We start from the raw sequence: 27,472 nt of genomic DNA, 5'->3' as shown, positions 1-27,472 counted from the left end.
GTCACACTGTAGTCCCTGTTTGTTTTTGGCAATGAATCCATTTTCATTGTTTACAGGTCTGTGTACCAGTACATATACATGTGTACATCAATTAACATTCATCTCCTTGCATTGAAACTAATGAGCATGCTGTTTGGAATGTACAGTCTCTGCTCACACTGACCCACATGCAGGACACCCATGAATGAGTGTGTTTAATACACTGGAAAGAATGCCGCTGTAGTTACATGTACTTTGGAAATGACCAGTCAGTGACAGAGGTTCCGATTTTGGGGGAACTTTGTAAACAACACACCATTCAACCATTTGTCGTTTGGAATGCGCATACGTGTACCTACATAAATTCTGAGCAATACATCTCATGCATGTAGACGTACATGTACAGTAGATTTTGTTATCAATTCTTCACAAAGGGGGTGACATACTCCAGCTCGTGTCAGTGATAAATTGCTGAGTACACGATGTTCCCTGACAGCGAGCACAATGCCCGGCATTCAGTCAATGCACAAAGCAAGGCGTTACCTGGCCAGCTTTCGGATTAATTATTAATGAGGAGAAAAATCCAGCAGATTTCCTGCCGGCCTGCGTGCTTTAGAGTTTGCACGCAGACTCGGGACTGGGCTCAAGTGCGGACACGTGTGGCGTCTCATGTATGGAAAAAAAAGGAAGCAATGATCGGGGGAGGGGGGGGAGGATGGAACATGTCGGCATTGTTTGCAGATATTGGATATCGTTCCTATTCTCTGTGTTTTCTCATGCACTGCCGGGTACGGCGCCACAGTGGTTCGTGTCTGAGCCTTTGCCAGGTACATGTACATGTGTGTGACCTGCATGTGCACTGTAAATTTGTATAGATCCCCTGAGGCAAAAATGGAAGCCACATATTCACCATGCTCGTACTGCTACAACGCATACACGTACAATGTATGTACCATACAAGCAGAAAGTGAACTGAATTGTTCATGTACATGCACTATCCATTATAATTACAGGCATTAACTGATATACACTGTAAAGTACCATAGTGTAAGGCATTAGCCTGTCCAGAGCAGCTTACACATAATGGAATATTGATCTGACACTGTACTGTTAAGTGTCTGGCAGATACATGTAAGCCTTCGTGTAGGACATGACACATGGCACACTCCAAGACTAGGTCAGTGAACAGCCCATACAGTGTGCGCACATAAATTTACATTCATATATTCACACTCCAGCCACACAAGTACTCTGCCCCAATGCTGATCACACGCTTAAAACACAGGGTTAAGTGGGAGTGTGCTAGCAAAGCATACCGTCACTATATCACACAGTGCTCTAAACTACTTACCAGAATTATTAGGCAATAAATTATTCTCGTAACAATTGAAAAACCACATGTGCATGTATATGGGTAATTCCAGAAATTAGGGGTCCAAAAGTGTGGCTTTTTTGTGTCCCTGTTACATCTGACCTTTGTCATTTGACATGGAAATATCACCGGAATTAATTTCAAACTATTACCGTTTGTTTGGTAGGTAATCTGCATTCATTCATCACTCTTAGAAATTACAAAATGTGCTCTGAACTTACAAAATCATATGTCACGTGTGACAGGGATACTGCAAAGACTCGTCAAGACTTTGACAATTGGGCTTGAGTGTTAGTGGGAAAATAACTGAGGAATGCGACGATTTCATGGAGCTCAAATCTCCAAGAGTAACAACACAGACAAATTTTTCTACTCTACTTCCCTTGATGACCTACGACTTTCGAAACAGCCCGCAAATAGTTTCCAGCCGATAAGCAGCCTGGATCCACTTCAATAGATAATAATCCGCAGACAATTTTTACGGGGAATAACATTCTTGAACAATGGTTTCAAACTACACTATTGTTTTGTCGTCAATGGCATGCACTTTGCCAAGCCCATGGACTGCATTCGACTGATAAAATGCTACAGAGCATGACATCTCTGAAGAATCCTCCTTCAAGGTTGCACAAGGGCAATATGCTGAGCCATCCCTGAAGTAAACATTGCCATCAATTTGTTATGCTCATGCACGCCCGATATTATTAACCCTAATGATAACATGCAAACAGTGCTTGGCCCCCAAGTTTGAGCATTATGCTAATGTAATTTTCAAAGGCCTTTGCATGCACACGTATGTAACCTGTCCAGGATAATAAGACAGGTCCCTTTGAGTGCATTTGCACTTCACTGCTTCCTTCTCCCCTGCTGGTTTCGAAATTAACCAAGAGCAATTCCCAAGCCTGGAAATGAAAAACTCATTTCCTGGTAAGAGGGAAGTTGCTTATCTGATTACCTTATATTTAATTCATTGCTAATGAAGATTGAAATTACATTTTGCCTTGAAGTAACGCTTGATGTTCCTAAACCTTTAAAGGCCTTGTGTGGCAATAAGGTACCTGTAGTACAAGTAGGACCCCCTCAATATTTAATGTACATCTTTACTTTCTGCATATTTATGTCTTTCCAAAGCACTAAAAACATTTTTTTTAATCATTTCTACGTCGAGCATTCCCTGTAACCCCAACAAAATCCCAACAGAAGGTGCTGCCTGGTGGAAGATTTTACCAATCTCAGCTTGGAATCACTTCTTGCGTTTGTTCTGCAACAATGCAGATCAAAACAGTCCAAACACCTTGAGGCATGGTTGCAAGTTTTTCAAGAGAATCTTGTTTCCATGTATGAACACACATGTACATGTAACTCTCAAGTTCACAATGAAATTTGCAGCACCAGAAAAGTTTGAACTTTGACACCATCACTGTAGGGTGGGGGGAAGGGGCCAATTAATCCAGCCGGCCTACAACAATACATTCTGGTGGATTCAACAGTTCTTGAATGCAGGCTTTGGAAATGAAACGAGAGCAAGAATTTAAAGGAAATGTACATGGTCTACAGAACGTACATGTACAGGTACATGTATGTATATTACATGCTTGATACAGATCAAAAGTAAAAATTAAACAATAGTAAAAATTTAAAATTAAAAATTTCAAGCCAATCCAAATACTTTTTGGGAGATGCCACAGCGGGTACATATACATGTGCAGCAAATCTAGGTCTGCAAGGGTTTTTTTTCCCTTCGTGTCACAACCTTTTAAAGGGCAGGCCTAATGAAACTTTCCGATTAGGACTGACTCGCGACAGTCTCCAGTTATCACATTCATGTCGAGCTTCACAAAGGCAATGATCACAGTTCCACTGGATGGGAATAGGGGATACACTGTACCAGGTTATTAAAGCTAAATGCCATACGGCACACATGGTTCCCTGGAGGGCTGAAAATTATGCGAATGGGACGAATGTTATCTGGTATGAGCATAAATATGAATACAAATGAGCATGACGAGCTGGTGCAACACACGTGCACGATTGGAAGGGATTATCTATCACAGTATCTTACTCTTCAATGTCTTTTTTTGGAGGGGGGAGGGATCGGCACATACTGTGCATGTATGTATTTAAGAACATGATCGAGGATGTGGATGGAGGTTTCCCAACGGCCAAACTGTGACATAAATCTCCAAACAAAAAGTCTGGCTCTTTATTATTTGATGACATTTTTTTTTTTTAAATAAAACAGACAGAAATTGGGGCCAGAGGGGTTTATTTCTATATCTCTTGTTTTGCTTTCCAAGTTCTTGAGTGTGAGTAGTCTGGGAAATGCTCAATCCCTGCACAACCTAGTGAATTCCACAAGGCTGAATCAATCTAAAAAATTATTGTTTGACTTGAGAGTGTAGGTGTCTACATGTTTTTTGTCACGATTGTTAACAGCCAACAACCCTTACAAGTCCCTAGATACGCCTCCCTAACCTATTCACAAGGAATTGTTCGAATTAGAACGCAGTGCCGTGCGGACTTGTTGGAAATGTCACATGGCTGGAGAGACATGTACATACATGTAGCATCCTCCACAGTCCTGGCCTTTCTTCTTTTGTCAGAGGACAGCGTCAGCATGATAACAAGACTGTAGGCTCGTAAATCTAATTAAGCCTGGGTCTAGGGACAGCGAGGTCAAGGCAAGGCAAGTATGTCAGTTTGGAGGAAAGTTGGACGGCCAAATTTGGGAAGCACAGGGGTGAACATACCAGCGATCAACTTGAGAGGAGAAGAGAGTGGGACGACTACGAGGCAAAGATGTCTTTTGACAGGTATCAGCACCCCTCCCCTCCCCATGTTTCTTCACAATTTGTCAGTTTTGACATCCCCCGCCAAAAATTCATTTGACAGTTCTGCAAAATTAAATCCATTATCTTAATTGAAAGTTGTGCACGTTTGTAAATTTACCCGGAATCCTTTCTGGCCCTTTTGTTCCCCCGATCAAACAAATTAAGAAATCACTCTGGGATCAATAAGGCACTGGGGAGGACACGCGACCCATTTCCAAATCTAGCCTTGCTGCTGTACCAGCGCTCGCATGTTGACAGACTAAATTAACTTACTTCTTTTCTGCCAATTTCCCATGCCCAACTAAAAGCAAGTCACACTCTCTCCAGTGCCGCTATGAGGACGGCAAGTTTTCATTCAATTATCAAATTGAATTGATCTGATTTGATGCGAGGCTGACATTGTATGGATGCATTTTCAAACATGTGTAAAGAAGCAATGTGACCAACACACATGTACACGTGTGCAGGCTCCAAATAGGTGGGTGGGGCAGAATTCATGTACAGTAAACAAATGTGCATTATAGCTGCAGCACAGGAAATGCAAAAAGATACACAGCAGGCATGCAATAATGGTGTGAGAATCGCAAGTACAAATTTCAACTGGTCATTTATTCACCATGCCACTTAAACCGGCTCCAACTCACTACAAACACATTACAAAAAGCGAAAGTGCGACAGTCACATGTACATCTAACGAGATTCCACAAAACTGATCTTTTTACAGTGCATGTACATGTGGTGTACATGTACATGTATGTACGCGTACATGTTCCAGTGTCCACATGTACACTGCACCAGTACCTGTGTTGCTACGCACATGCAAATACATGTAAGTACTGCATATTTTATCAAACGGGCACGTGCATTACCTTGAGTCACAGACCAATTACAGACAGCACAATTCTTGTAATTACACCACTTATGTATCTGCACGTACCTGTCATGGTGTGCAATGTACATGTACGTACCAGTAAGTTAATACAGACAGTGCATATATTGCACTGACATTGAATGACAGCAACTTGGACAGTTTAACTGCCTTGTTCTGAGCTTGTGTCATTTTTTGAACGGGTCTTCAGGGAAGCCGAAGAGATGAAAAGGCATCTGTGCAGGTATGGTACAGTGCATGTACCTGTCCAGATGCGTACATTAGCCTGTGTGTACAGGGTACATGTGCTTTATATTTATTGCTTCCTTATCTGCAGCCTTCAGTCATGTCAAAAGTGGTTCAAATTACAAGGGATCTCTTTGGATTAAGCTAGAGGATGATCAACCCTATACCTCCTTGAGGAAAACTCTCTTTGCCAGAAAGCTTCCTCACGCCGACAAAAAGTTCACTATGCAGTAAACTGGGAACACATCCTTGGTAAACAAGTAAACAAAAAAATGGCACAAAAGCCCTGCTGTCCTGAATCCTTATAAACACACACACTTCCTGGTATTGCATTCCAATGGAAGCAAACTAAAATGTTCAGAAGAATTGGTTTCCAACTTAACAGGACATGTACTGAATAGGTCCTTGCTCGGCCAACCAATGTTCACAATGTGTCAAGTTTTCTTGTGGATGCAGAAAGGATCAGAACTGATTCAACACCGAAATCTTTGAATTACATGTACATGTTAATGTACAATGTACATGTGTAATGTGCTTGCACATACCAACAGTAAATTTATGCACAATGTGCATGTAGATGCTTAAACATCTGTGCCCGAAAATTTGTGCCATGGAATGCGACACACAGCATCAATTCTGAACTTCGCATTCAGCAGGTTCGTACTGCATGTATGTGCAGTGTATGTGTACAGAACACACTTTCTGCCTACACATAATCTATATCTGAGAACATCACGTACAATGTACAACTGTGTACATGTACATGTATGCATACAGTTGAAGGTAATTTCTAAAGATCTTCTGCATTCTCCCATAAATTAATGAGTGACTCAACGAACGTCTGCATGTGGGATGGCCCAGATTTTCCAAGAGCTGCATTTGGCCAACATTTCATTCCGAATACATCCGAACCACGTATGAACCGTGCAGCACACTTCAGGGAAATTTCACACTCCCGGGCAGCAGACAAGATAATGGTGGATTCCATTAACCCAAAACCTGCCCATTATTGTGGCTCTTCAGTGCGGGTAACATGAGAGTGGTTTGGCCTGGAGGGGAAATGCGTCACAAATATTGACCAAGTGGAAACTATTTTAAGATGTTTGTGACAGTGAAACTCGTTTCAAGTTGCATTACCATACTGTACATGCATGTAAATCTCGGGTGTTAAAGATCCATGTACATCTTAAAAATAGGATTTCAAATGTCTAAGATATAACAATACATTTAAACAGGTGAATGATATCTCACTGTCTATGACATACATTTAAACAGGTGTATATCTCACTGTCTATGATATCTCCTTTTATAATTTACATGTATATATACTTCCTTGAACGGCTGACTAAATAATATTCACAAACTGAATACAAATTGTACTCAAGCATGTATTCAAGCATGCACTAAAACAGCTTTCAATCTTGCAATGCCAAGACTTTCTACATGTTCTAGATGTTTCATCACCTACAAAGTTCATTAACCCATACCAGGAACCAAAAATACTACATACATTAGTACAACACAAAAACCCAGTAGAAAAAAAAATATTCATTTCAAGGGGGTGACCGAGTGAAGGTGCTCGAAAAAACACATCTCCAAACCAGCCAAAATATAAAATATACACATTCTCGCTTAACACTCACCAGAGCCCTGGGCAACAAACACAGAAATCTGTCTTGAGATGCATACCAGTGGGGGAGGGGGGGGAATATTCAAACCACGCACACAAAAACAGTCTCGCGACAAATTAAAAAAAAAAAATTGACAATGAAACATGAAACAAGTAGCAAATGAGACAGAGAGAATGCAGACCAGTACCTTGCTGCGTGCGGCCCAACCCCTGACCTAGCTTCCAGCCTTGCTTTCGGAGGAGGCGGTACCCAACATTGTCCTGTTGCATGCACACAAGAAAACAGGAGTGTGAGAGGCATGGAACCGGACACGCTTCTTTTTCTTTCTTTGTTTGGGCCATGGACCAAATTGCACATCTGCACATTAGAATTTAAAATTATCGTTTCATCTGTTCACAGGTGTTTCTACCCTATTGGAATTTTTTGTAGAAGCTGCCCTCTACTTTTTTTTCAGCAGTCTCCCAATTTAAATATTTCCCAACATGTTCTAAATACATGTACATTAATAAATTAACCTTTACCTTCTCAGGTCCTTCTGAAAAAAACAAATTAGCAAATCTTACAGGAAAGAGAAGGAACGGGCCAAAAAGTACTGGGCTCTCTTAAACAGCATAAAGATAAACACAAGAAAGATGCCATTGGTTTCAGTACAAGGGTTGGAGGTCCTGGAAACATCTTCATGTTGCAATGGCTCAGCAGTGGTGCACCATTAAATTCTCACCATTCCCATCATCCCCAGCTCAAGGTCTTACATCAGGACTTTGTCACATGTTGCAATCTTCAACATGGGAACTGTCATACCTTTGCCACCTGTACACTACAGGGGAAGGCTTCCCCCGGAGTGGGATGTCATTAGAGTGACCATCCCCACATCTTCAGTGGGTGGGCCGGGGAGCGGTATTGCGGTCCAGACCTGTTAAGATCATAGCAAGACCCCACAAGACCTCCAGTCTGATTTCGAGTCGCAACATACCTCTGGAATGTGGACGTCGACGGAGGCTCTCGTGATGTCATCTTCACCATCATGTCCATCTTCATAGCTGTCCAGATCTTGGCCCTAAAAGCAATCAAAGCAAAAAGTCAAAAATTTCATGCCTGCTAACTGTGGTCTTTCAATGAAAAAGCAAGTTTTGTCAAATCATGTAAACCTACGACAAAACTGTCGCACATCAATAAATATCATTTGTCTATTGACTGTTTTTGTAATGTAAAAAGCCATAGGGTCACTCAAGACTACTTTATGTTCATTCCTTTTCTGTCTGAGCTAGGTTCTACATGTATCTACGCGTGCATGTACAAGCACAAGGGCTGCCTGACTCATTTTGGCACTCGCACTTTACATGGCGCAATACGCTATGGGTTGTAAAAAAAGCCACAATGAATGACATTTGATGAAATAATGATGAAGCATCATTGTAGGCTTACTTACATGTATCTCTGGCTTTATAACATAGAGGATAAATAAATGCACGTTTTTCGCTCCGATGTGGGTTTTGCCCAATCTATCCATAGATACATCTCCAATGCTTGCACACTTTTGTTTATGTCTATTTATGTCGATTTGAGCTACAGCTTTTCCAGCATCTAAGGACTTCAGAGTAAAGGCATGTCAACACTTGCATTCCCGGGGCAATTTTGACGGGCGAGCGCAACACACACGTGTTACTTCAGTAGAATCTAATATCTATGTCCGTGAAAGTGAAACGCATGAACGCATCGTGTACACGACACACCCCAATACGTACATATGGAAAGGTGCCTTTAGTTATCAAAAGCTGATGTTGTCCTGCCGTTTGTCCCAGTAAATTACTTAACAGTTTGGAAGGCTAGGGAGCCTCTGAACCTCTAGAGGCAAAGTTAAGCCAAAGGCCTGTTGTTTTATTGGCTTCCCTAACTATGCTATAAAGCTGCTTAAAATTAATTCCTTGCTCATCATCCCTCAAAGTTATATTTTTGGGCCAGCAAGACCTTCGATATTTGATTTTTCAAGTTGGTATTTTCCAGATTTTTCAGATCACGACGGCTGTTAGTCACTTCGCTCCATTTCCACTTCGCCCAATGCCACTTCACCCCATCAATTATTGTTCACTCTGTTCTTTGGTAACAGAGGCATAGGCCTAGATGCAACAAATAAAAACATCGTTTGAGTACCCAAATAACGGTCAGAGAATCCAACTTGCAAAGGCCAAAACAATGCAACCGATTTCCCCACCGACCCAAATTTTTCGACGATACCCAAACATTTTTATTGGCAAATTAGAAAAAACAATTTCAATAAATATAAGAAAGTCAAATAAATAAATCTTGTTGTCTTTTCTGCTCCACAAATGTATCAGAAAGAGATTTTTCTCACTATAACGTCTGTGTTTGCAAAATTTGAAAAGCAACCTCTGCTAATTTCACAAGTTCTCTTCGTGTTTCACTGTCGCTGTGGTAAAAACATGTGCACAAAGTGCTGGTTCCTGGTGCGCTGCACCCATGCAAGAGAATGCGTGATGGAGTGTGGCAGCCAGTCTCTTCATGCTGCAGTGAACATACATGTACATGACCTCACACATCGAAAAAAAATTGATGTTGCAAGATTTTTTCAAGTTTAGTATCTTGTTTATGTGTGTACAGGTATCTTTGTTTTTAGGTTGTTTTGTTTGTACTTAAAGCGAGCATGTTTCCACAAAATTTCCTGCCGTGGTGTGTCAAGGTTTTATCTGATCGCCGGGGCACAACAGTCTGGATACATTGAGAATTACCAGAACGATGTGTACAGAATTGTGTATTGCTTGAAATAAACTCAGAGGATGAGAAATCAACCCTATGCTAGTTCAACCATTTAAAAAAATGAATCATGATACATAGGCCTATTGATTCACCAAGCACGGACAACACAGTCAACATTACATGTAATTTAGTGAAGGCCGTAGAGTTAAATTCAATTCATGCATACATGATGTAGGCCTGTCGTAAACTCCTCTGAGTCTCAACCATTAGACCATTTTTTGAAGAGGCTTGTAACACTAACACATTCGAGAGCGGCATGTACAGGGGGCAAAGTGGAAATGGGGAGAAGGGGGATGGGGCGAAGTGGAGATAGAGCGATGTGGGGATGGGGCGAAGTGGTTAGGGGCAACGAGGAAATATGGGGCCGTGGGGCGAAGTGACTGTAAAGCGCTTATACTGGTGGTAAGCATAGCATACATGTAGCCATAAAAATGCACCTTCCAGTCGAATAAGGTGGTTGAAACCTTACCTGGAAATCTCTTGGCTCGTTGTACCGAGCGAAGATACCGGCCATTTTCAAGAAAAATAATCTTTAGCTCATTTTAGAAGACAAAATATTTCACGGTCACATCGCAGTAACGCCATTCCCGAAATAATAAACTGACCGGTATACGCGTTGTACGTAAACGGACGTCCACACGTACGTAAGTACAATGCATGCCGGTCGATAAGAACAAACTGGTTCCTACAAAATCAAACACGGAATAAAAGAACCTTTCTTCCAGGATACCAATGACATTTTAGTCACTAATAACGATCACAAGAGGGCGCTGTGTTCTAATTCAAGCCCCCTTGAAAAGAGTGTAAAATCAACAAAGTTTTATAGGGCTAAGTAACAGTGCAAGACGATATTGTTGCAGTATCCAAGTAATTTATTGTCATGTCCTTAATCCTTCCATTTCTATTCAGTTGGTTGGGTGGGGGGATGCCATTTTAAAAACTTCACAGAAAACAAACTCACCCCCCGAAAAGGGAGTACACGTTCATGTATAATATAAGCCGGGCTCAATTAACGGAAACGGGTCAAGTCGTCCCCGGGTCAATTTGTCCTCGAGTCAAGTCGTCCCCCAAAATTGAAACCCTGGTCAAGTTAGATTGGATTTTACAAGTGCTGTCGGTGCATGTAATTTTCTTTTTAGGTGCATCACCAGAGAAAGAAAAACCCAAGACTGAGACTCGCACACGTACTCACAATTTTCATTTCTTTTCCTACCTCCAAGGTTCTACGCAACCAGCTGCTTCAAGCCAGTTCCATAGAGCTGCTTAAGCACAAAATCTGCTTAAGAGGGAAAAAACTTTGCTTAATAAACAAAGGTTACCAGCTCAAACTCTGAGTGTCATGCGAACCAAAAAAAACCAGCTTAATACAATCCCAAAACAATATACATGGAGTTTTAGCTGGTTACCTGATTTATCAAGTAAGGTTTTTTCGCGCTTAAGTACATTTTGTGCTAATAAGCAGCTCTATGAAATTGGCCCCAGGCAGCTTTTGAAATCTACGGTGACCAATGCATGCCACATATATTTATTAAAGGAGCGATTTCTGGTGTGCACTAATGTAACAGCACTTAGGCCTATTCTTTGAATTGTCAAAGCAGTTTAAATATCTTTAAATTTCAAATCTTCCAGAAGTCATAATATAAATTTTAGTTGTACAATTATTTTATGGGACACCACTAGCTGATTTTTATTATTTGTTTCTATTAAAGAAATAACTGGCGGTTAGAAGTAACAACGGGTCCGTTCAAAGATACAAAAAACCCTTAATTTCCCATAAACTTACTCTGCATCACAGCAGCAATCTTCTTGAAACCTTCTAATCAATTAACACTAACTGCAGTTGTCTACAACAAACCTGATTTGCAGGGAAGGAATTTTTTATCAGTCACGTTTCCTGAACCTATTTTATTCAACGTTATGTTATGTTATGTTATGTTATGTTATGTTATGTTATGTTATGTTATGTTATGTTATGTTATGTTATGTTATGTTATGTTATGTTATGTTATGTTATGTTATGTTATGTTATGTTATGTTATGTTATGTTATGTTATGTTATGTTATGTTATGTTATGTTATGTTATGTTATGTTATGTTATGTTATGTTATGTTATGTTATGTTATGTTATGTTATGTTATGTTATGTTATGTTATGTTATGTTATGTTATGTTATGTTATGTTATGTTATGTTATGTTATGTTATGTTATGTTATGTTATGTTATGTTATGTTATGTTATGTTATGTTATGTTATGTTATGTTATGTTATGTTATGTTATGTTATGTTATGTTATGTTATGTTATGTTATGTTATGTTATGTTATGTTATGTTATGTTATGTTATGTTATGTTATGTTATGTTATGTTATGTTATGTTATGTTATGTTATGTTATGTTATGTTATGTTATGTTATGTTATGTTATGTTATGTTATGTTATGTTATGTTATGTTATGTTATGTTATGTTATGTTATGTTATGTTATGTTATGTTATGTTATGTTATGTTATGTTATGTTATGTTATGTTATGTTATGTTATGTTATGTTATGTTATGTTATGTTATGTTATGTTATGTTATGTTATGTTATGTTATGTTATGTTATGTTATGTTATGTTATGTTATGTTATGTTATGTTATGTTATGTTATGTTATGTTATGTTATGTTATGTTATGTTATGTTATGTTATGTTATGTTATGTTATGTTATGTTATGTTATGTTATGTTATGTTATGTTATGTTATGTTATGTTATGTTATGTTATGTTATGTTATGTTATGTTATGTTATGTTATGTTATGTTATGTTATGTTATGTTATGTTATGTTATGTTATGTTATGTTATGTTATGTTATGTTATGTTATGTTATGTTATGTTATGTTATGTTATGTTATGTTATGTTATGTTATGTTATGTTATGTTATGTTATGTTATGTTATGTTATGTTATGTTATGTTATGTTATGTTATGTTATGTTATGTTATGTTATGTTATGTTATGTTATGTTATGTTATGTTATGTTATGTTATGTTATGTTATGTTATGTTATGTTATGTTATGTTATGTTATGTTATGTTATGTTATGTTTATGTTATGTTATGTTATGTTATGTTATGTTATGTTATGTTATGTTATGTTATGTTATGTTATGTTATGTTATGTTATGTTATGTTATGTTATGTTATGTTATGTTATGTTATGTTATGTTATGTTATGTTATGTTATGTTATGTTATGTTATGTTATGTTATGTTATGTTATGTTATGTTATGTTATGTTATGTTATGTTATGTTATGTTATGTTATGTTATGTTATGTTATGTTATGTTATGTTATGTTATGTTATGTTATGTTATGTTATGTTATGTTATGTTATGTTATGTTATGTTATGTTATGTTATGTTATGTTATGTTATGTTATGTTATGTTATGTTATGTTATGTTATGTTATGTTATGTTATGTTATGTTATGTTATGTTATGTTATGTTATGTTATGTTATGTTATGTTATGTTATGTTATGTTATGTTATGTTATGTTATGTTATGTTATGTTATGTTATGTTATGTTATGTTATGTTATGTTATGTTATGTTATGTTATGTTATGTTATGTTATGTTATGTTATGTTATGTTATGTTATGTTATGTTATGTTATGTTATGTTATATTATATTATATTATATTATATTATATTATATGTATTATTCGCCATCGTGAATGGAAGCTAATTTATCTATGAACTTTATTCTTTTGGGGTGTCATGCATTTTTAGTTTTATAGGTTCCCCAAATGAAAAGGTAAAATTCGCTGAATTTCGATTCAACATGGCCGACTTGTAAATACTGTTACTGAGAAGTTCGCTCAGAAATTATAGTCAGTATTATGTAAGACACATGGTAATGGTTGCCAGTCCTTAAAAATACCCAGCCCAATTGGACTCTTCACTCTCGTAACGTTTGAGAAGCACGCTCCTCCCCGAGACATAGGCACTGGCTGCCATGCATTGCGTTGGGTACAAATATCTCCCTCTTATTGAGGGAATATGCTCCTTGCAAAAAGCCGCGTTTGCTGATGAGAAGGCTGGAGAAAGGACACATTGCTGCCCGTGGCCGTGCGCATACACGTGTTAGTAACTGTATACATGCACTGCAAATGGTTGAAAGAGTATTTGAACTAGGCCCCTATATACAGTACATGCATAAAGTTTTCATAGTCCTAATTTTATGGAGTTCTATTTTTTTTCTTTTGTCTTTTTTGTTGGTCACGCTGAATTGCTGGACCGTATCCATATGGCTTTGAAATTAATTCAATACACTTCCTGCCATGGATATCGGTCACCGGCATTATATTTTAGACTTTGCGACCGCTTCAGCCCCTTGCAATTATATCTCCAAGCATCAACCCGGGAGAAAATAAGCCAGCATGAATAAAGTCTTGAAGTCAAAACTTAAATTCTTGGTGTCGCTGAAAGTGAAGCACTCGAAAGGCGGCAACCGATCCATCTGTAACCGGCTGGCCATGGAACACTTTGACAAACTGACCTGTCGTCCCCAGGATAGCGTGCTGTATGTCGGGTGTGGAGCTGGAGAGGAAGCCGTCATTCTGGCCACTAGGGTACGGGATGTTGTGGGTGAGCTCTTGGCTATTTGGATACCAGCTATCAATATCTTCAACGGTTCATTACTAGGCAAACTGCTTTCGCAAATTCGCATATAGGCCACATGTGCATTCATGTATTCATTTGCATGCACATGTGTATTCATGTCGGTATAGACATCTACAGACCCTATCTAAAGCCCGCTCACCGGGCGAAGCACTCCGCAGCAGCAAACTAACAAACTCAACGGTGGGGGGGGGCGAATATCGCGGAATTTTAAAGTAACCTGATGAAGTTCACCACCTTTCTTCTTCCTTTTTGTCGTTCTCTTGCTCTTTAAATTCTTCATTGTGCTTTTAGGGACTCCTTCATGACGTCTATGATTGATCCGATGGAGAGGTGACATTATTTAAATAGCGTATTTGTGAGGTTATTCATAAGCAAATCGCACTTGTTCACGAATAAAAAGTTATGTTCGGCTCGTGCAATTGAATAAAATATTTTTCATCCCCTTATGAAATAATGAAATGGTACTGGATTGCACTTTGACCTAATTTGCACCAAGATTGGGTCAACTGCATGAAGGGACACAGCTTGACTGATTCGGGGGTACGATCAAGGTCGCGTCGAAACTACTAGGCTGTGGCTTACAATAATATTGCACGCGGGAACAAGAATGGAAGTATGCCGACCACTAATTCAAGTGAGAATTTCTGGCCAGCTTATTAGCATTAAAAGTGCCCCCCCCCCGTTTCTTTTGAAAAGGGAGATTGTTTGGCCCCCACAATGGTGAGATTGTGTAAATCGTTGCCAGGATCAACTCCCTAGGTCTTTGAGCTTTGATGTGAGAGCAGAATGGCTAAACACTACGGTTGAAAAATGGTCCTGAGTGCCCGAGAAAGTTGAGGGTTGCCACAGAAATGGCAATCAGACTTCGGAAATATCACTTTTCGGGGGGTGATTTTGTTTTGTGGGAATAATTAAAAATGTAATTAGTTAACCCACAAAAAATTGAAAGATTAGAGACCAGACAGTAATTTCATTTGTATTTCAGAAATCTCAGGGATGCTGGCATGCATGATATTGGGTATGGGCCCAGTGCTGATTTTACACTGTTTTCAAAGGGGCTTGAAAAAGTGGACTGTACCTGGAAGCAACCTCCCCAAGTTCCGCGGGATATTGCAAACCCCACCGAGTCTCAGTGAAGCCAGCAGGGTGGATATTGTAACTGAGGGTCTGATTCCGTTCCTCGATCAAATTTCACTTAAAAGCTGCTTCCTACGCACACTCTTTTTTCCCAATATTTATTCCCTCTTTCGTTTGTCTTCTCTTCAAGTATGACGAACAGAATTAAACAGATAGGCCTATAGCGTGTCCAGTGTGAAAGAAAATTTTGCTAAAGAGTGCAGTTTCTATCACACTTCCTTGACTTAAAGTGTCATTCTTACTGGAGATAGTAGTCCCCGGTTGCCACCGTTAGTATTAGTTCTAGTCTAGGCCTATTATGTCTTCTGGGTGAAGAACACCAGGAGGTTGCCAATATTTACCTCCTTTAAACGAGTCCTGGCAATTTTCACATCGTTTGCACCACCATTTTAACTGAGAAACGTTTGTAGCGTGTTTCAAATTTGTTAATGGCACTATGTTGTTAGTCTATGATCGTGTCGCTGTTATAGCTTTCCACACAGTTAGTGCTTAACGATGCATCATTAATGACGCTCCATTTTGGTACTAAGCTTTTGATATTCTCACATTTTGTGCTGAAGCAGGTATTGACGTCGATTCTGCTATCCTAGAGATCGCCAAGCGGGATTTTCCTGCTGACAACGTAGAGTACGTGCTGGACGATCTTGGGGATGCCAGCCCCAACCTCCCCAAGTGGACAGGTGCCTTCGACAAAGTGGTGAGCATCGGCCGCGCCATGTTTTTCCCTAAGATGGCTACGGTGCTGCGCAACATGGTAGGCTGCCTCAAGCCCGGGGGCGAGATGTTGGCCATTATTCCAAACGACGATTTCAATTTCTTCGACGGAGCAGCCACGATAATCGAGGAGCATCCGGAATGGGGACAGTCACTTAAGGTATATGCAACGACACATCATTTCTGACGGATGATTTTCGCTTGACCTCAATGTTGCTGATTAAGTTTTACGAAGGCCCAAGGCGCCAGAGCTCAGTATGCCCTGTCCAGCTTCACGGGTACCAGCACCAGTTTAATGTAGCTGGTAACAGGGACTGAAGTGCTGATTTGTACGTAGCAGCAATGGCTTATTTGGAGCTTTCTTCAAATCGAAAATAGAGAGAAAGACGCTCTCTTTTCATTGGCCCTTGATTTTCTATAGGCCCTAGAAACAGCGCATGCTGTGCCCATTGGATAAGCTGGCCGTAAGTTTGAGCACAGTTTGTCATCCGTTCCAATTCGAACGTATCAATATTCCATAGGGTAAGCCTACACCGTACGCATGCTAGTATTAAAATTTTACGACTTTTTCTTCTTTGAATTATTAAACAGAGTTTGGTTTGCCTGCTTATTAAAATACCATTTTTGTATCGTAAGCTTCAATCACAAAGCTATGCTCCGAAAACACTAAAAATTGTCAATTGGGAATAGATTTAAAAAATTGTTGTTCGGTTTGATTTTGCATTATTCCTTTTGATCAAAACCTACTAGTCGATCACATTGATTGTTGGGTGTTGTTTTTTAACAATACAAAACAGGAGAGGAATGTGACGCTGTGGCACAAGACCGAAGGAGAGGCAGAGGGGTTAATGAGAGAGATTTGCGAATGGTCTCAACTCTCATGCAAAACTCAGCGGCTCAATTTTGGCTTGAGCGAAGAGAAAGCAAAATGTAAGTGGAGCGTACACCCATAGTCACGGAGTTAAAGCATTTAGAGAAACATTTTCATAAATCCGAGAACCTTACGTTTTACATTTATAAGCGACCATTTTACAATTTGCTGCCCTGGGTGGTCGGTCCATGCAGACTTAGTCACTGGCGTTTGCGTTTTGGGGCAAACGAGACATTTAAGAGCAAAACACGCGTGTCACCTGTCTACGAGCATTCGTTGCTGTGAACCTATTTCTGCCATGGTGAATTGAATCACATTTTAGGCTTGCCTGTTCCTGTTTTTTTTTTAAATCTCACTGAACAGTGGTATGGTTGGATAGTCTAGAGGCCGTGGAGCAAGTTGGCGAGTCTAACCAGACGGCGTGCCTCGAGGCAATGTGGCAATGGGCTCGGGCCGAGTATGAGAGCAATGAACACGGCATACTCAACAAACCTTCGGAATATATGGTGGTTTATGGAATCAAGAAGAACTAGTGGCGAGTCTAGCCGACGAAGACACAACCGATCAAGTCCAAAACCAATCATATAAAACGTTCATTTTTGTTCGCTTGAAATGAAACCATTAACAATGTTCCAAACTCAAAACGTCTGTAAATTTTGGGCAAGCTGGGCTGAAAACAGGTAACAAAAGAAATTACCAAGCCTTTGCATTCCAAAGAAATCTTGGTGATGAATATTTGAAATATCGATTTTTTTCTCAACTGTACTTTTTATAATAGCATTTCAGAAATGATATGGTATTCATCACCTGGGCATTTTTTTTTAAATTCTTGTATTCTCATTAATATTGTAAAACTACAGATTACAGGGCGAGTGAGGTTTTGTGAATTTTAATGGGCTGTTAGATCTTTATCGGGGTAACCCGGGTCCCATTAATGAAATTAAGCTGATTTGTTGGGGTAAAATGTATGAATTTTGGGGTGTAAAGATTTTTGGGGTAAAAAACAGGTGTGATGGATGACAGATGTCCATGCAATGAACTTAGATATGAACACGTGAGCTAGTGATCACGGACACGCTTAACACGGTTACTTTAGTCTGTCCACAAAAAGTACACAAGTGAACACAGTTTGGCCTTTAACCGTTACAAATTAACAACATGAATCAACAACGGCAATTTGTTTATCTAATTAGATTTAAGCAATCATAACTTATCACAGAATAAAAAACAATTACCAGGACGGATGATGATAACCATGTACAGTTGTACAGGTGCATGATAACCGATTAAATGCAATAAACCCTACACCCTGACATGTGCGACAGCCGTAGCTTCGTAAATTGTCTCTCCTTTTGTTGTATTTTCTATCACGTTAAATACTTAAGCCTATCCCGAAATACCCATAGAAAACCACAACAACCAATAAAGTAAACTCAAATAATGCATTGAATGAATTCCACATACGACTTTGGGATGACGTGTGCACTAAAACTAAATTACACGTACATGTACATAGCGACTCCTAAAGTGTGAGCCGAAATTTCCAGATTAAACGTGCCCATTGAACAGCGCCCTCTTTTGACGAAGGCAACAAACAAATTAACATATCGATGAAAGCGCACTCTGACTTAATATGCCGACCCCTTAAATGTCACTGATCCACTGATCATAATAAGATGTTATCCACTGATTATAAGAGACACAACTTCTGCACTGGCCTAGTCATAATTGATGACCTGGTTTTGACTTTGACCACTCTTACAAGCTAATCCTTCCCTGGGTAAGTTTCAAGAACACGCCCAAGAAGCCATATTTGTTTCTAGGGAGGTCATTGTCGACAATAAGTACCAAGTCGCCAACCGTGATGTTCCTTTTTGGGTTCCATCTGGAGTGTTGGGAGATATTCCTGGATCCATTTTCTCCAAAATACATCAAGTACTGTGCTTGCTTCCATTTTCTCCGAACATACATACCTTTCTCCTCGAATTCGCCAAGTGAATACGATGTACCACGAAGAAGTAGGCCTAATAAGTGATTTGGCGTGAGTGGCTCCGCTCCAAGTCGTTGATGTCGACTGAAACGGTGGTTATTGGCCTATTGTTTATGATAGACTCAACTAGACACATTACAGTTGACAAGGTTTCATCACTCACTACCTGCTCTCTCGTCTGTGTACTCAGCAGCCTACGTGTCGACCTTATTTGTCTTTCCCAGACACCTCCCATATGGGAAGCGGTGGGGGGGTTGAACTTCCACTGGATTCCCTTCTTTAGAAGGAACTTGTCAACCTTCCTTTTATGTAGCTCTCTCCCGGCTTCCTTGAGCTCACGCTCCGCCCCAATGAAGTTAGAACCATGGTCTGATCTCAGCTCTATTGGTTGTCCTCGTCGGCTGATAAGTCTCTGCATGCCGTTTATGAAGGAATCAGTGTCCAATGTGTTCAGAATCTCAACATGCTCTGCACGTGATGGTAGACATGACTGTGAAGATGCAACCGTATCGTTTGATTTGGTTCCTACCCTGTTTCACCAGGAATGACCCAAAACAATCGAGTCCGACAAATGAAAATGGTGGTCTGTCCGGGGTAAGCCTGTCAGGTGGCAGGTCTGCCATCTTTTGCTGTGTTGGTATTGCAGATCTTCGTTTACGCTCGAAACTTACCCTGCATCACAGCAGCAATCTTCTTGAAACTTTCTAATCAATTGACACTATCTACAGTTGTCTACAACAAACCTGATTCGCAGGGAAAGACTTTTTTATCAATCACGTTCCCTGAACCTATTTTATTCAACGTAACCTGTCAAATGGGTTGGTGTCAGACCATTTGGTATTCCATTCTTCGGTTTCATTTGTTTTTTAAATGTTGCTTTAACAGTAAGATATATAAATCACAACTTTTTCACACTATCCGTCATCGTGAATGGAAGTTAATTTACCTTTGAACTTTATTCTTTTTGGGGGGTCATGCATTTTTAGTTTTATAGGTTCCCCAAATGAAAAGGTAAAACTCGCTGAATTTTGATTCAACATGGCCGACTTGTGAATACTGTCACTGAGAAGTTCGCTCAGAAATTATAGTCTGTATTATTTAAGACACATGGTAATGGTTGTCAGTCCTTAAAATACCCAGCCCAATTGGACTCCTCCGCTCTCGTAATCTTTGAGAAGCACGTGTGTTAACGCCCCTCCCCGAGACATAAAACAATTGCTAACGTAGACTGGCTGCCATGCACTGCGTTGGGTACAAAGGGTTGCATAATTGAGGGAATTTGTTCCTTTCAAAAAGCAAACGGAACTTTCCCGGGCTACGTTTGCCGCTGAGAAGGCTGGAGGAAGGACACATTGCTGCCCGTGGCCGTGCGCATACACGTGTTAGTAACTGTATACATGCACTGCAAATGGTTGAAAGAGTATTTGAACTAGGCCCCTATATACAGTACATGCATATAGTTTTCATAGTCCTGATTTTATGGGTTTTTTGTTGTTGGTCACGCTGAATCGCTGGACCGTGTCCGCATGGCCTTTGAAATTAATTCAGTACACTTCCTGCCATGGATATTGGTAACCGACATTATATTTTAGACTTTGCGACGTCATCAGTCCCTTGTAATTTTACCTCCAAACACCAACCGGGAAGAAAATAAGTCGGCATGGATAAAGTCTTGAAGTCAAAACTGAAGTTCGTGGTGTCGCTGAAGGTAAGGCACTCGAAAGGCGGCAACCGATCCATCTGTAACCGGCTGGCCATGGACCACTTTGACAAACTGACCTGTCGTCCCCAGGATAGCGTGCTGTATGTCGGGTGTGGAGCTGGAGAGGAAGTCGTCATTCTGGCCACTAGGGTACGGGATGTTGTGGGTAAGCACTTGGCTATTTGGATACCAGCCATCAATATCTTCAACGGTTCATTACTAGGCAAACTGCTTTCGCAAATTCGCATGTAGGCCTACATGTGTATTCATGTATTTATTCGCATGTACATGTGTATTCATGTTTCATTTGCATGCACATGTGTATTCATGTTTCATTTGCATGACATGTGTATTCATATTTTATTTGCATGTACATGTGCATTCATTCATTCATTTGCATGTACATGTGTATAGATGTCTGTATAGACACTACAGACCCCATCTAAAGCCAGCTCACCAGGCAAAGCACTCCGCCGAAGCAAACAACCAACTCAACGGTGGGGGGGGGGGTTGGATATCGCGTTATATTCAAGTAACCTGATTAAATTCACCACCTCTCTTCCTACTTTTTTGTCGTTCTCTTGCTCTTTAAATTCTTCATTTTGCTTTTAGGGACTCTTTCATGACGCCTATGATTGATCAACTATCCGATGGGGAGGTGGCATGTTTTAATCAAAATAGTGTATTTGTGTGATTATTAATAAGCAAATCGCATTTGTTCAAAAATAAAAAGTTATGTTCGGCTCATGTAATGGAATAAAATATTTTTCATCCCCGTATGAAATAATGAAATGGAACTGGTTTGGACTATCACCTAATTTGCACCAAGATTGCGTCAATTGCATAAATTGTTAGTGTGAGGGACACAACTTGATTTGGACTCGAGGTACGAAGAAGGTCACGTCTAAACTACTAGGTTGTGGCTTACAATAATACTGCACACGACCCGAAGGGGAGTGGCTAGGCCCAGCTACTGACACGTGCGTGGTTCCAAGCCTCAGCCAACAGATTTGGCGATCCGGTTCGTGCGATTATGCTCCCTCGGTGCAATGGAACAAGAATGGAAGCAACCGCCCCAAGTTCCGTGGGATACTGAAAACCCTACCAAGTATTAAAGTGCCATTGTTGCTGGAGATATATAGTTCCCACCGTTGGTGTCAGTTCTAGGCCTACTATGCCTTCTGGGTAAATAACACCAAAAGGTTGCCAATATTTACCTCCTTTAAACGAGTCCTGGCAATTTTCACGTCGTTTGTACAACCATTTTAAATGAGAAATGTTTGTAGCGTGTTTCTCTTCCTGGATCGCAGGTAAATTTTGTTAATGGCACTATGTTGTTACTCCATGATCGTGTCGCTGTTATAATTTTCCACACAGTTAGTGCTCAACGATGCATCATTAATGACGCCCCATTTTGGTACTAAGCTTTTGATATTCTCACATTTTGTGCTGAAGCAGGTATTGACGTCGATTCTGCTATCCTAGAGATCGCCAAGCGGGATTTTCCTGCTGACAACGTGGATTACAAGCTGGACGACCTTGGGGATGCCAGCCCCAACCTCCTCAAGTGGACAGGTGCCTTCGACAAAGTGGTGAGCATCGACCGCGCCATGTTTTTCCCTAAGATGGACACGGTGCTGCGCAACATGGTGGGCTGCCTCAAGCCCGGGGGCGAGATGTTGGCCATCATTTCCAACAACGACTTCAATTTCTTCGACGGAGCAGCCACGATAATCGAGGAGCATCCGGAATGGGGACAGTCAAATAAGGTACAGTGGCAATGACATACTATTTCTGCTTGATTAGGTTTTGCGAAGGCCGCAAGGCGCCAGAGCTAATAAGCATGGCCTGCTCAACTCCACGGGTACCAGCACCCACCTGGTAACGGGATGAAGGGCTCATCTGTCCGTAGCAGCAACAACTTTCTCAGGATCGAAAATAGAGAGAAAGACGCTCTCTTTTCATTGGCCCTTGATTTTCTATAGGCCCTAGGAACAGTGCATGCTGTGCCCATTGGATAAGCTGGCCGTAAGTTTGAGCACAGTTTGTCATCCGTTCCAATTCGAGCGTAACAATATTCCATATTGTAAGCCTACACCGTACGCATGCTGGTATTAAAATTTTACGACGTTTTCTTCTTTGAATTATTTATACAGAGGTTGGTTTGTCTGTTAATTAAAGTACCATTTTTTTCGTTAGCTTCAACCACAAAGTTATGCTCCGAAAACACTACAAATTGTCGATGTGGGAATAGGTTGTAAAAATTGTTGTTCGGTGTTGTTATCAAACTATTCCATTTGTCTCAATTTTGCATTGTTCTGTCCGAGCAAAACCTACTTGTCGATACATGTTGGTCGTTGGGTGTTATTTATTACGAATATACAAAACAGGAGAGGAATGTGACGCTGTGGCACAAGACCGAAGGAGAGGCAGAGGGGTTTATGAGAGAGATTTGCGAATGGTCTCAACTCTCATGCAAAACTCAGCGGCTCAATTTTGGCTTGAGCGAAGAGAAAGCAAAATGTAAGTGGAGTGTACACCCATAGTCACGGAGTTAAAGCATTTAGAGAAACATTTTCATAAATCCGAGAACCTTACGTTTTACATTTATAAGCGACCATTTTACAATTTGCTGCCCTGGGTGGTCGGTCCATGCAGACTTAGTCACTGGCGTTTGCGTTTTGGGGCAAACGAGACATTTAAGAGCAAAACACGCGTGCCACCTGTCTACGAGCATTCGTTGCTGTAAACCAATATCTGCCGTGGTGAATTGAATCATGGAGCTATAAAACACCTTTTTTTCTTGCCTATACCTGTTCTTTTTCTTTCTTTTTTTTAAATCTCACTGAACAGTGGTGTGGACGGATGGTCTTGAGGCCGTGGAGCAAGTTGGCGAGTCTAACCAGACGGCGTGCCTCGAGGCAATGTGGCAATGGGCTCGGGCCGAGTACGGATGCAACGAAGACGGCACACTCAAGAAACCTTCGGAATTCATGGTGGTTTATGGAATCAAGAAGAACTAGTGGCGAGTCTAGCCGACGAAGACATAACCGATCAAGTCCAAAACCAATCATATAAAAATTCATTTATGTTCGCTTGAAATGTAACCATTAACAAAGTTCCAAACTCAAAACTTATGTACATTTTCGGCAAGCTGGGCTGAAAACAGGCAACAAAAGAAATTTACCAAGCCTATGGATTACAAAGAAATCTTGGTGACGAAATAAATATTTAAATTATCGAATTTTTGTCAATTGTACTTTTTATAATAGCATATTTCAGAAATGATCTTGTATTCATGACCTGGGCAATATTTTTTTAAAAATTCTTGTATTCTCATTAAATATTGTAAAACGACAGATTACAGAGCAGGGCGAGTGGGGTTTTGTGAATTTTAATGGGCTGTTAGATCTTTATCGAGGTAACCCGGGTCCCATTAATGAAATTAAGCTGATTTGTTGGGGTAAAATTTATGAATTTTTGGGTGTAACAAAAATTGTTTTGGTAAAAAACATGTTAAGTAAAAATTATTCCAACGGCTTATGAATCTTTGTCAAATATAGCTTAATTGACCAATTAAATAAAAATAGAAAATGGAAAAACTTCGTTTCCATTTTTACGGAAAGCCAGCCATATTAATCATACAGAATACCTCGGCCTGTCAGTCGCCTAAACGGAGGTAACGCCAACGAGTTGCTCAAAAAAGCCCACGCTTTCGAACAGATCATCAGCCAATTCTGTTGCAAAAACTGTCAAAGGCTACAGATCAGGACTTGTGGAAAAACATTGGTCTGGACAGCAAAGTCCACTTGCATATGTATTCGAGTTTTGTGAACAAGATTTCAAGAGCCCTAAGATTTAAACCTCCCTGATGAAAGTGAACAGCATTCAGCAAAGTTCAAATATCCGTCACGCGGCAGGGGCCTCTACAGGCCTACGTAGCTGTCTACACGTGGCCCTCACTGACACTAAAGTTCATTTTGTCCCATTCTCTTGTTGCTTTTTTTCCAGCTGATCGCAGACATGGCATTTTGCTGGTTACAATACATATTTTATTCAGAGGATTGTTTTATAATACGCATCGTGACCTTGTACTGCAGAGTCTGCCAAAATCTGGATGGCATAACGCACAAATTCCTGTATTTATTCCTCCAATGAAAAACATTCAAAGGATCGAATTTTTTATGCTCCCCTATGGACGGACGGTATCGGCCTTAGTTACCCAACAAGCGTTGAAAATACATGTAGATGAACTCAAAGTCTTAAACAAATAAGTCCAAATGACATTCATTGAAAATACGTACACGTTTTCTTGCAAATAAAATTTAATTTCAGTTATTTGGCATGGATAAAGTCGTACAGACAAAACTGAAGTTCGTGGTTTCACTGAGCGTTAATAGGCACTCCAAAGCGGGCATCCGATCCATCTGTAACCGGCTGGCCACGGAAAACTTTGACAAGCTGACATGTCGTCCCCAGGGTAGCATGCTGTATGTCGGATGTGGAGCTGGAGAGGAAGCCGTTATTCTAGCCACTAGGGTACGATGTGTCATCACCGGTAGGTCTACAACAAGCATTCGGAATGGTTTGCTCTGATAACGGGCACGTAAGGATATATAGGCCTACGAAGCCGGTCAAAAGGCCAAGGGAGGGGACATTATCAGCCGTGGGCTTGATGACTGATGAGCCTAGGACCCGGGTGCCATATATCGCCAGTGATCTTACCAGATTCTCACTATTACATATGTAGTGAAATTAAAATACATGTACTATAAACACCTACATCGTGTGTGCTATTTGCGTTTTGTTTAGGTATCGACGTCGATCCTGCTATCCTTGAGATTGCGAAGACTGATTACCCTGCTGACAACGTGGAGTGCTTGCTGGACGACCTTGAGGATATCAGCCCCAACCTCCCCAAGTGGACGGGCGCCTTCGACAAAGTGGTGAGCATTGACCGCATCAAGCTCTTCCCCGAGGTGGCAACCGTCCTGCGCAACAGGGTGGACTGCCTCAAGCCCGGGGGCGAGATGTTGGCCATCATTCCCAACAACGACTTCAGTTTCTTCGACGGAGCGGCCAAGATGATTGAGGAGCATCCCGAGTGGGGACAGGAATTCAAGGTGAAGCATCCCCAGCATCTTCCTTGTCTGACCTAAGTCGTACCAAGATCGGAGCCATCTGCTGGCCGGGGGAGCCAATGCTCTCTCAAATAACAAGAGTTGGCAAAGAAAAGGTCGTTTAATTCCCCCTACACTAAATCAAACTTCTCTGGTTCTCTGCTCAAGCGAATAGCTCATACAATTAGCTCTCATGTATTGTTAACGTTGCTGGGACCTTGTTATCTTGTTTAATAGGGGTAAAAAGTAACGAACACCGAAGAAATCAAGCGTTTGGGATCCTCAGAACTTGTGTCCCCATGACAGTGATGTTGTAACGACGCTCTTTATTATATCGAGAATCCTCTGTGGCAAGCGAGCAGGGACGGCGCTGGTCACATGAAGACTGAAGGTTCACGTCTTGGCTATGAAGCGATTACTGCTTCTTGTAGCATAAACCAACATCACACTTGTAATTGTCAGAATATTGACAGGAAAGTCTTTAGACATAAAATGTACACACAGCAGGGGGCGAACGTAACAATTTGGCACAAGACCGAGGAGCAGGCGGAGACACTTCTGAGAGGACTCTGTGAGTGGTCTAAACTCTCAACTCAGCTGTACGACTCAGGAGTTACGCTTCAGCGTTACTGAAGAGAAAACAAAGCGTGAGCAACATATTCCATAAACCAAACAAGCAAAAAGAAATTACTGCTGATTAAAGGAACATTGTGGAGAAAGGCGAGTTAGGCGGTAAATGCCAATGTTTTAGGGGCACGATGGACCTAATCGCTATACAATAGCTTCACTTCGATGATGAAATGTCTTCATAGGCCTATTATATTCAATTCAATGTTTCTATTTGACTTCAGTTTTGGACTACTTTTGTTTCGCTCCTTGAAGAACTTGTGGAAGTGTAAAAGTTTCCAACTTTTCATTCCTGAGAGGAAGTTAACTTTCCCTTTTTTTCTGCCAGACGGTTATATGGTTGGATGTCTTGAGGCCGTGGAGCAAGTTGGCGAGTCTAACCAGACGGCGTGCCTGGCTATGGGCTCGGGCCGAGTATGGGTACAACGAAGACGGCACACTCGAGAAATCTTCCGAATTCATGGTGGTTTATGGAGTCAAGAAGAACTAGTGGAGAGTCTCCAGAAGAAACCAGTCCGATTTTCCAACAGCACATGCTTAAAATGAAGTACATCTCAGGTCATTCGGGAACAGTGTTCACGAATGACCTACCTTTTTTAAATACGGGAAAAGACGTAAGAAAACACTTAAGAGGGAATGGTCTAGGAACTGTGCTTTTACTCTTATTACCATTTCTATAGTCGTTCAGGCCTTTTTGATGCGCTGGTAATTTTAGTTTTGAGCTCCATAGGGAGATGACAGGTAAAGTCCACAAAATTAAACAACTCTTCTTTAACAATTAAAAAATGGAAAGAATAAGAAGAACTAGATTGGGCGATTTCCACCATAGTTTGGTTAATTTTGTTTCTGCCATTTTCACTACATCATTACTCTCAAATATACTTGAAGATCTGTTAGGTTTAACACTTCTTTGAAATCAACAGCTGCATGATTTTTTGATGGGA

The 27,472-nt window shown here is 40.5% G+C and overlaps 4 protein-coding genes across 10 annotated transcripts in view; 3 read left to right on the top strand and 1 right to left on the bottom strand.

Annotated features, from left to right (window-relative positions):
• The window catches only part of LOC110975581 (uncharacterized), a 36,703-nt gene extending 26,361 nt beyond the window's left edge, over positions 1-10,342 (bottom strand). Inside the window, exons 1-3 of one of the 4 annotated variants that reach the window (XM_022228168.2) lie at positions 10,172-10,342; positions 7,901-7,984; positions 7,115-7,187 (exon numbers count right to left, since the gene is read on the bottom strand). In XM_022228168.2, coding sequence (XP_022083860.2) covers positions 7,115-7,187; positions 7,901-7,984; positions 10,172-10,216 — 202 coding nt within the window. In that variant the 5' untranslated portion in view covers positions 10,217-10,342. Of the gene's footprint in view, positions 1-7,114; positions 7,190-7,900; positions 7,985-10,171 lie in introns of those variants that run through there. The other 3 variants (XM_022228181.2, XM_022228187.2, XM_087140166.1) reach the window with 3 other exon arrangements.
• A 3,687-nt stretch (positions 10,343-14,029) lies between these two features.
• Positions 14,030-18,516, top strand: LOC110976321 (uncharacterized). The gene is made up of 4 exons (XM_022229501.2): positions 14,030-14,331; positions 16,068-16,378; positions 17,016-17,148; positions 17,453-18,516. Exons 1-4 carry the CDS (start codon positions 14,124-14,126, stop codon positions 17,620-17,622), a joined length of 822 nt encoding a protein of 273 aa, XP_022085193.1. The 5' UTR covers positions 14,030-14,123; the 3' UTR covers positions 17,623-18,516.
• A 2,074-nt stretch (positions 18,517-20,590) lies between these two features.
• On the top strand, positions 20,591-24,344 carry LOC110977153 (uncharacterized). 3 transcript variants are annotated; one of them, XM_087139929.1, is made up of 4 exons: positions 20,591-20,947; positions 22,267-22,550; positions 23,172-23,304; positions 23,635-24,344. In XM_087139929.1, exons 1-4 carry the CDS (start codon positions 20,740-20,742, stop codon positions 23,802-23,804), a joined length of 795 nt encoding a protein of 264 aa, XP_086996055.1. In that variant the 5' UTR covers positions 20,591-20,739; the 3' UTR covers positions 23,805-24,344. The 3 variants fall into 3 exon arrangements, with proteins under 3 accessions (XP_086996055.1, XP_086996053.1, XP_086996054.1); XM_087139927.1 differs by having other exon boundaries at positions 22,237-22,550; XM_087139928.1 differs by having other exon boundaries at positions 20,597-20,947; positions 22,240-22,550; positions 23,635-24,283.
• Positions 24,345-25,026: 682 nt separating this feature from the next.
• On the top strand, positions 25,027-27,341 carry LOC147798470 (uncharacterized). 2 transcript variants are annotated; one of them, XM_087139931.1, is made up of 3 exons: positions 25,037-25,339; positions 25,594-25,904; positions 26,139-27,341. In XM_087139931.1, exons 1-3 carry the CDS (start codon positions 25,126-25,128, stop codon positions 26,142-26,144), a joined length of 531 nt encoding a protein of 176 aa, XP_086996057.1. In that variant the 5' UTR covers positions 25,037-25,125; the 3' UTR covers positions 26,145-27,341. The 2 variants fall into 2 exon arrangements, with proteins under 2 accessions (XP_086996056.1, XP_086996057.1); XM_087139930.1 differs by having other exon boundaries at positions 25,027-25,339; positions 25,594-27,341.
• The last annotated feature ends 131 nt before the right edge of the window (positions 27,342-27,472 follow it).

The sequence above is a fragment of the Acanthaster planci genome, linkage group LG08 (genome assembly GCF_054643075.1).
Source record: "Acanthaster planci isolate LZ-2023a linkage group LG08, COTS_SCS, whole genome shotgun sequence".
Classification (NCBI taxonomy): domain Eukaryota; kingdom Metazoa; phylum Echinodermata; class Asteroidea; order Valvatida; family Acanthasteridae; genus Acanthaster; species Acanthaster planci.
The sequence above is the reverse complement of the archived record's forward strand: the minus strand, read 5'-3'. Positions and strand labels throughout refer to the sequence as shown.

Excerpts from the sequence above, each read along its gene's own strand:
- LOC110976321 (XM_022229501.2), top strand. The coding sequence starts at position 14,124 with ATGAATAAAGTCTTGAAGTCAAAACTTAAATTCTTGGTGTCGCTGAAA. Across the intron at positions 16,379-17,015 it reads AATGGGGACAGTCACTTAAG|GAGAGGAATGTGACGCTGTG; the intron begins GTATATGCAACG and ends AATACAAAACAG. Across the intron at positions 17,149-17,452 it reads GAGCGAAGAGAAAGCAAAAT|TGGTATGGTTGGATAGTCTA; the intron begins GTAAGTGGAGCG and ends CTCACTGAACAG.
- LOC110977153 (XM_087139927.1), top strand. The coding sequence starts at position 20,740 with ATGGATAAAGTCTTGAAGTCAAAACTGAAGTTCGTGGTGTCGCTGAAG. Across the intron at positions 20,948-22,236 it reads TAGGGTACGGGATGTTGTGG|CAGGTATTGACGTCGATTCT; the intron begins GTAAGCACTTGG and ends TTTGTGCTGAAG. Across the intron at positions 23,305-23,634 it reads GAGCGAAGAGAAAGCAAAAT|TGGTGTGGACGGATGGTCTT; the intron begins GTAAGTGGAGTG and ends CTCACTGAACAG.
- LOC147798470 (XM_087139930.1), top strand. The coding sequence starts at position 25,126 with ATGGATAAAGTCGTACAGACAAAACTGAAGTTCGTGGTTTCACTGAGC. Across the intron at positions 25,340-25,593 it reads GGTACGATGTGTCATCACCG|GTATCGACGTCGATCCTGCT; the intron begins GTAGGTCTACAA and ends CGTTTTGTTTAG.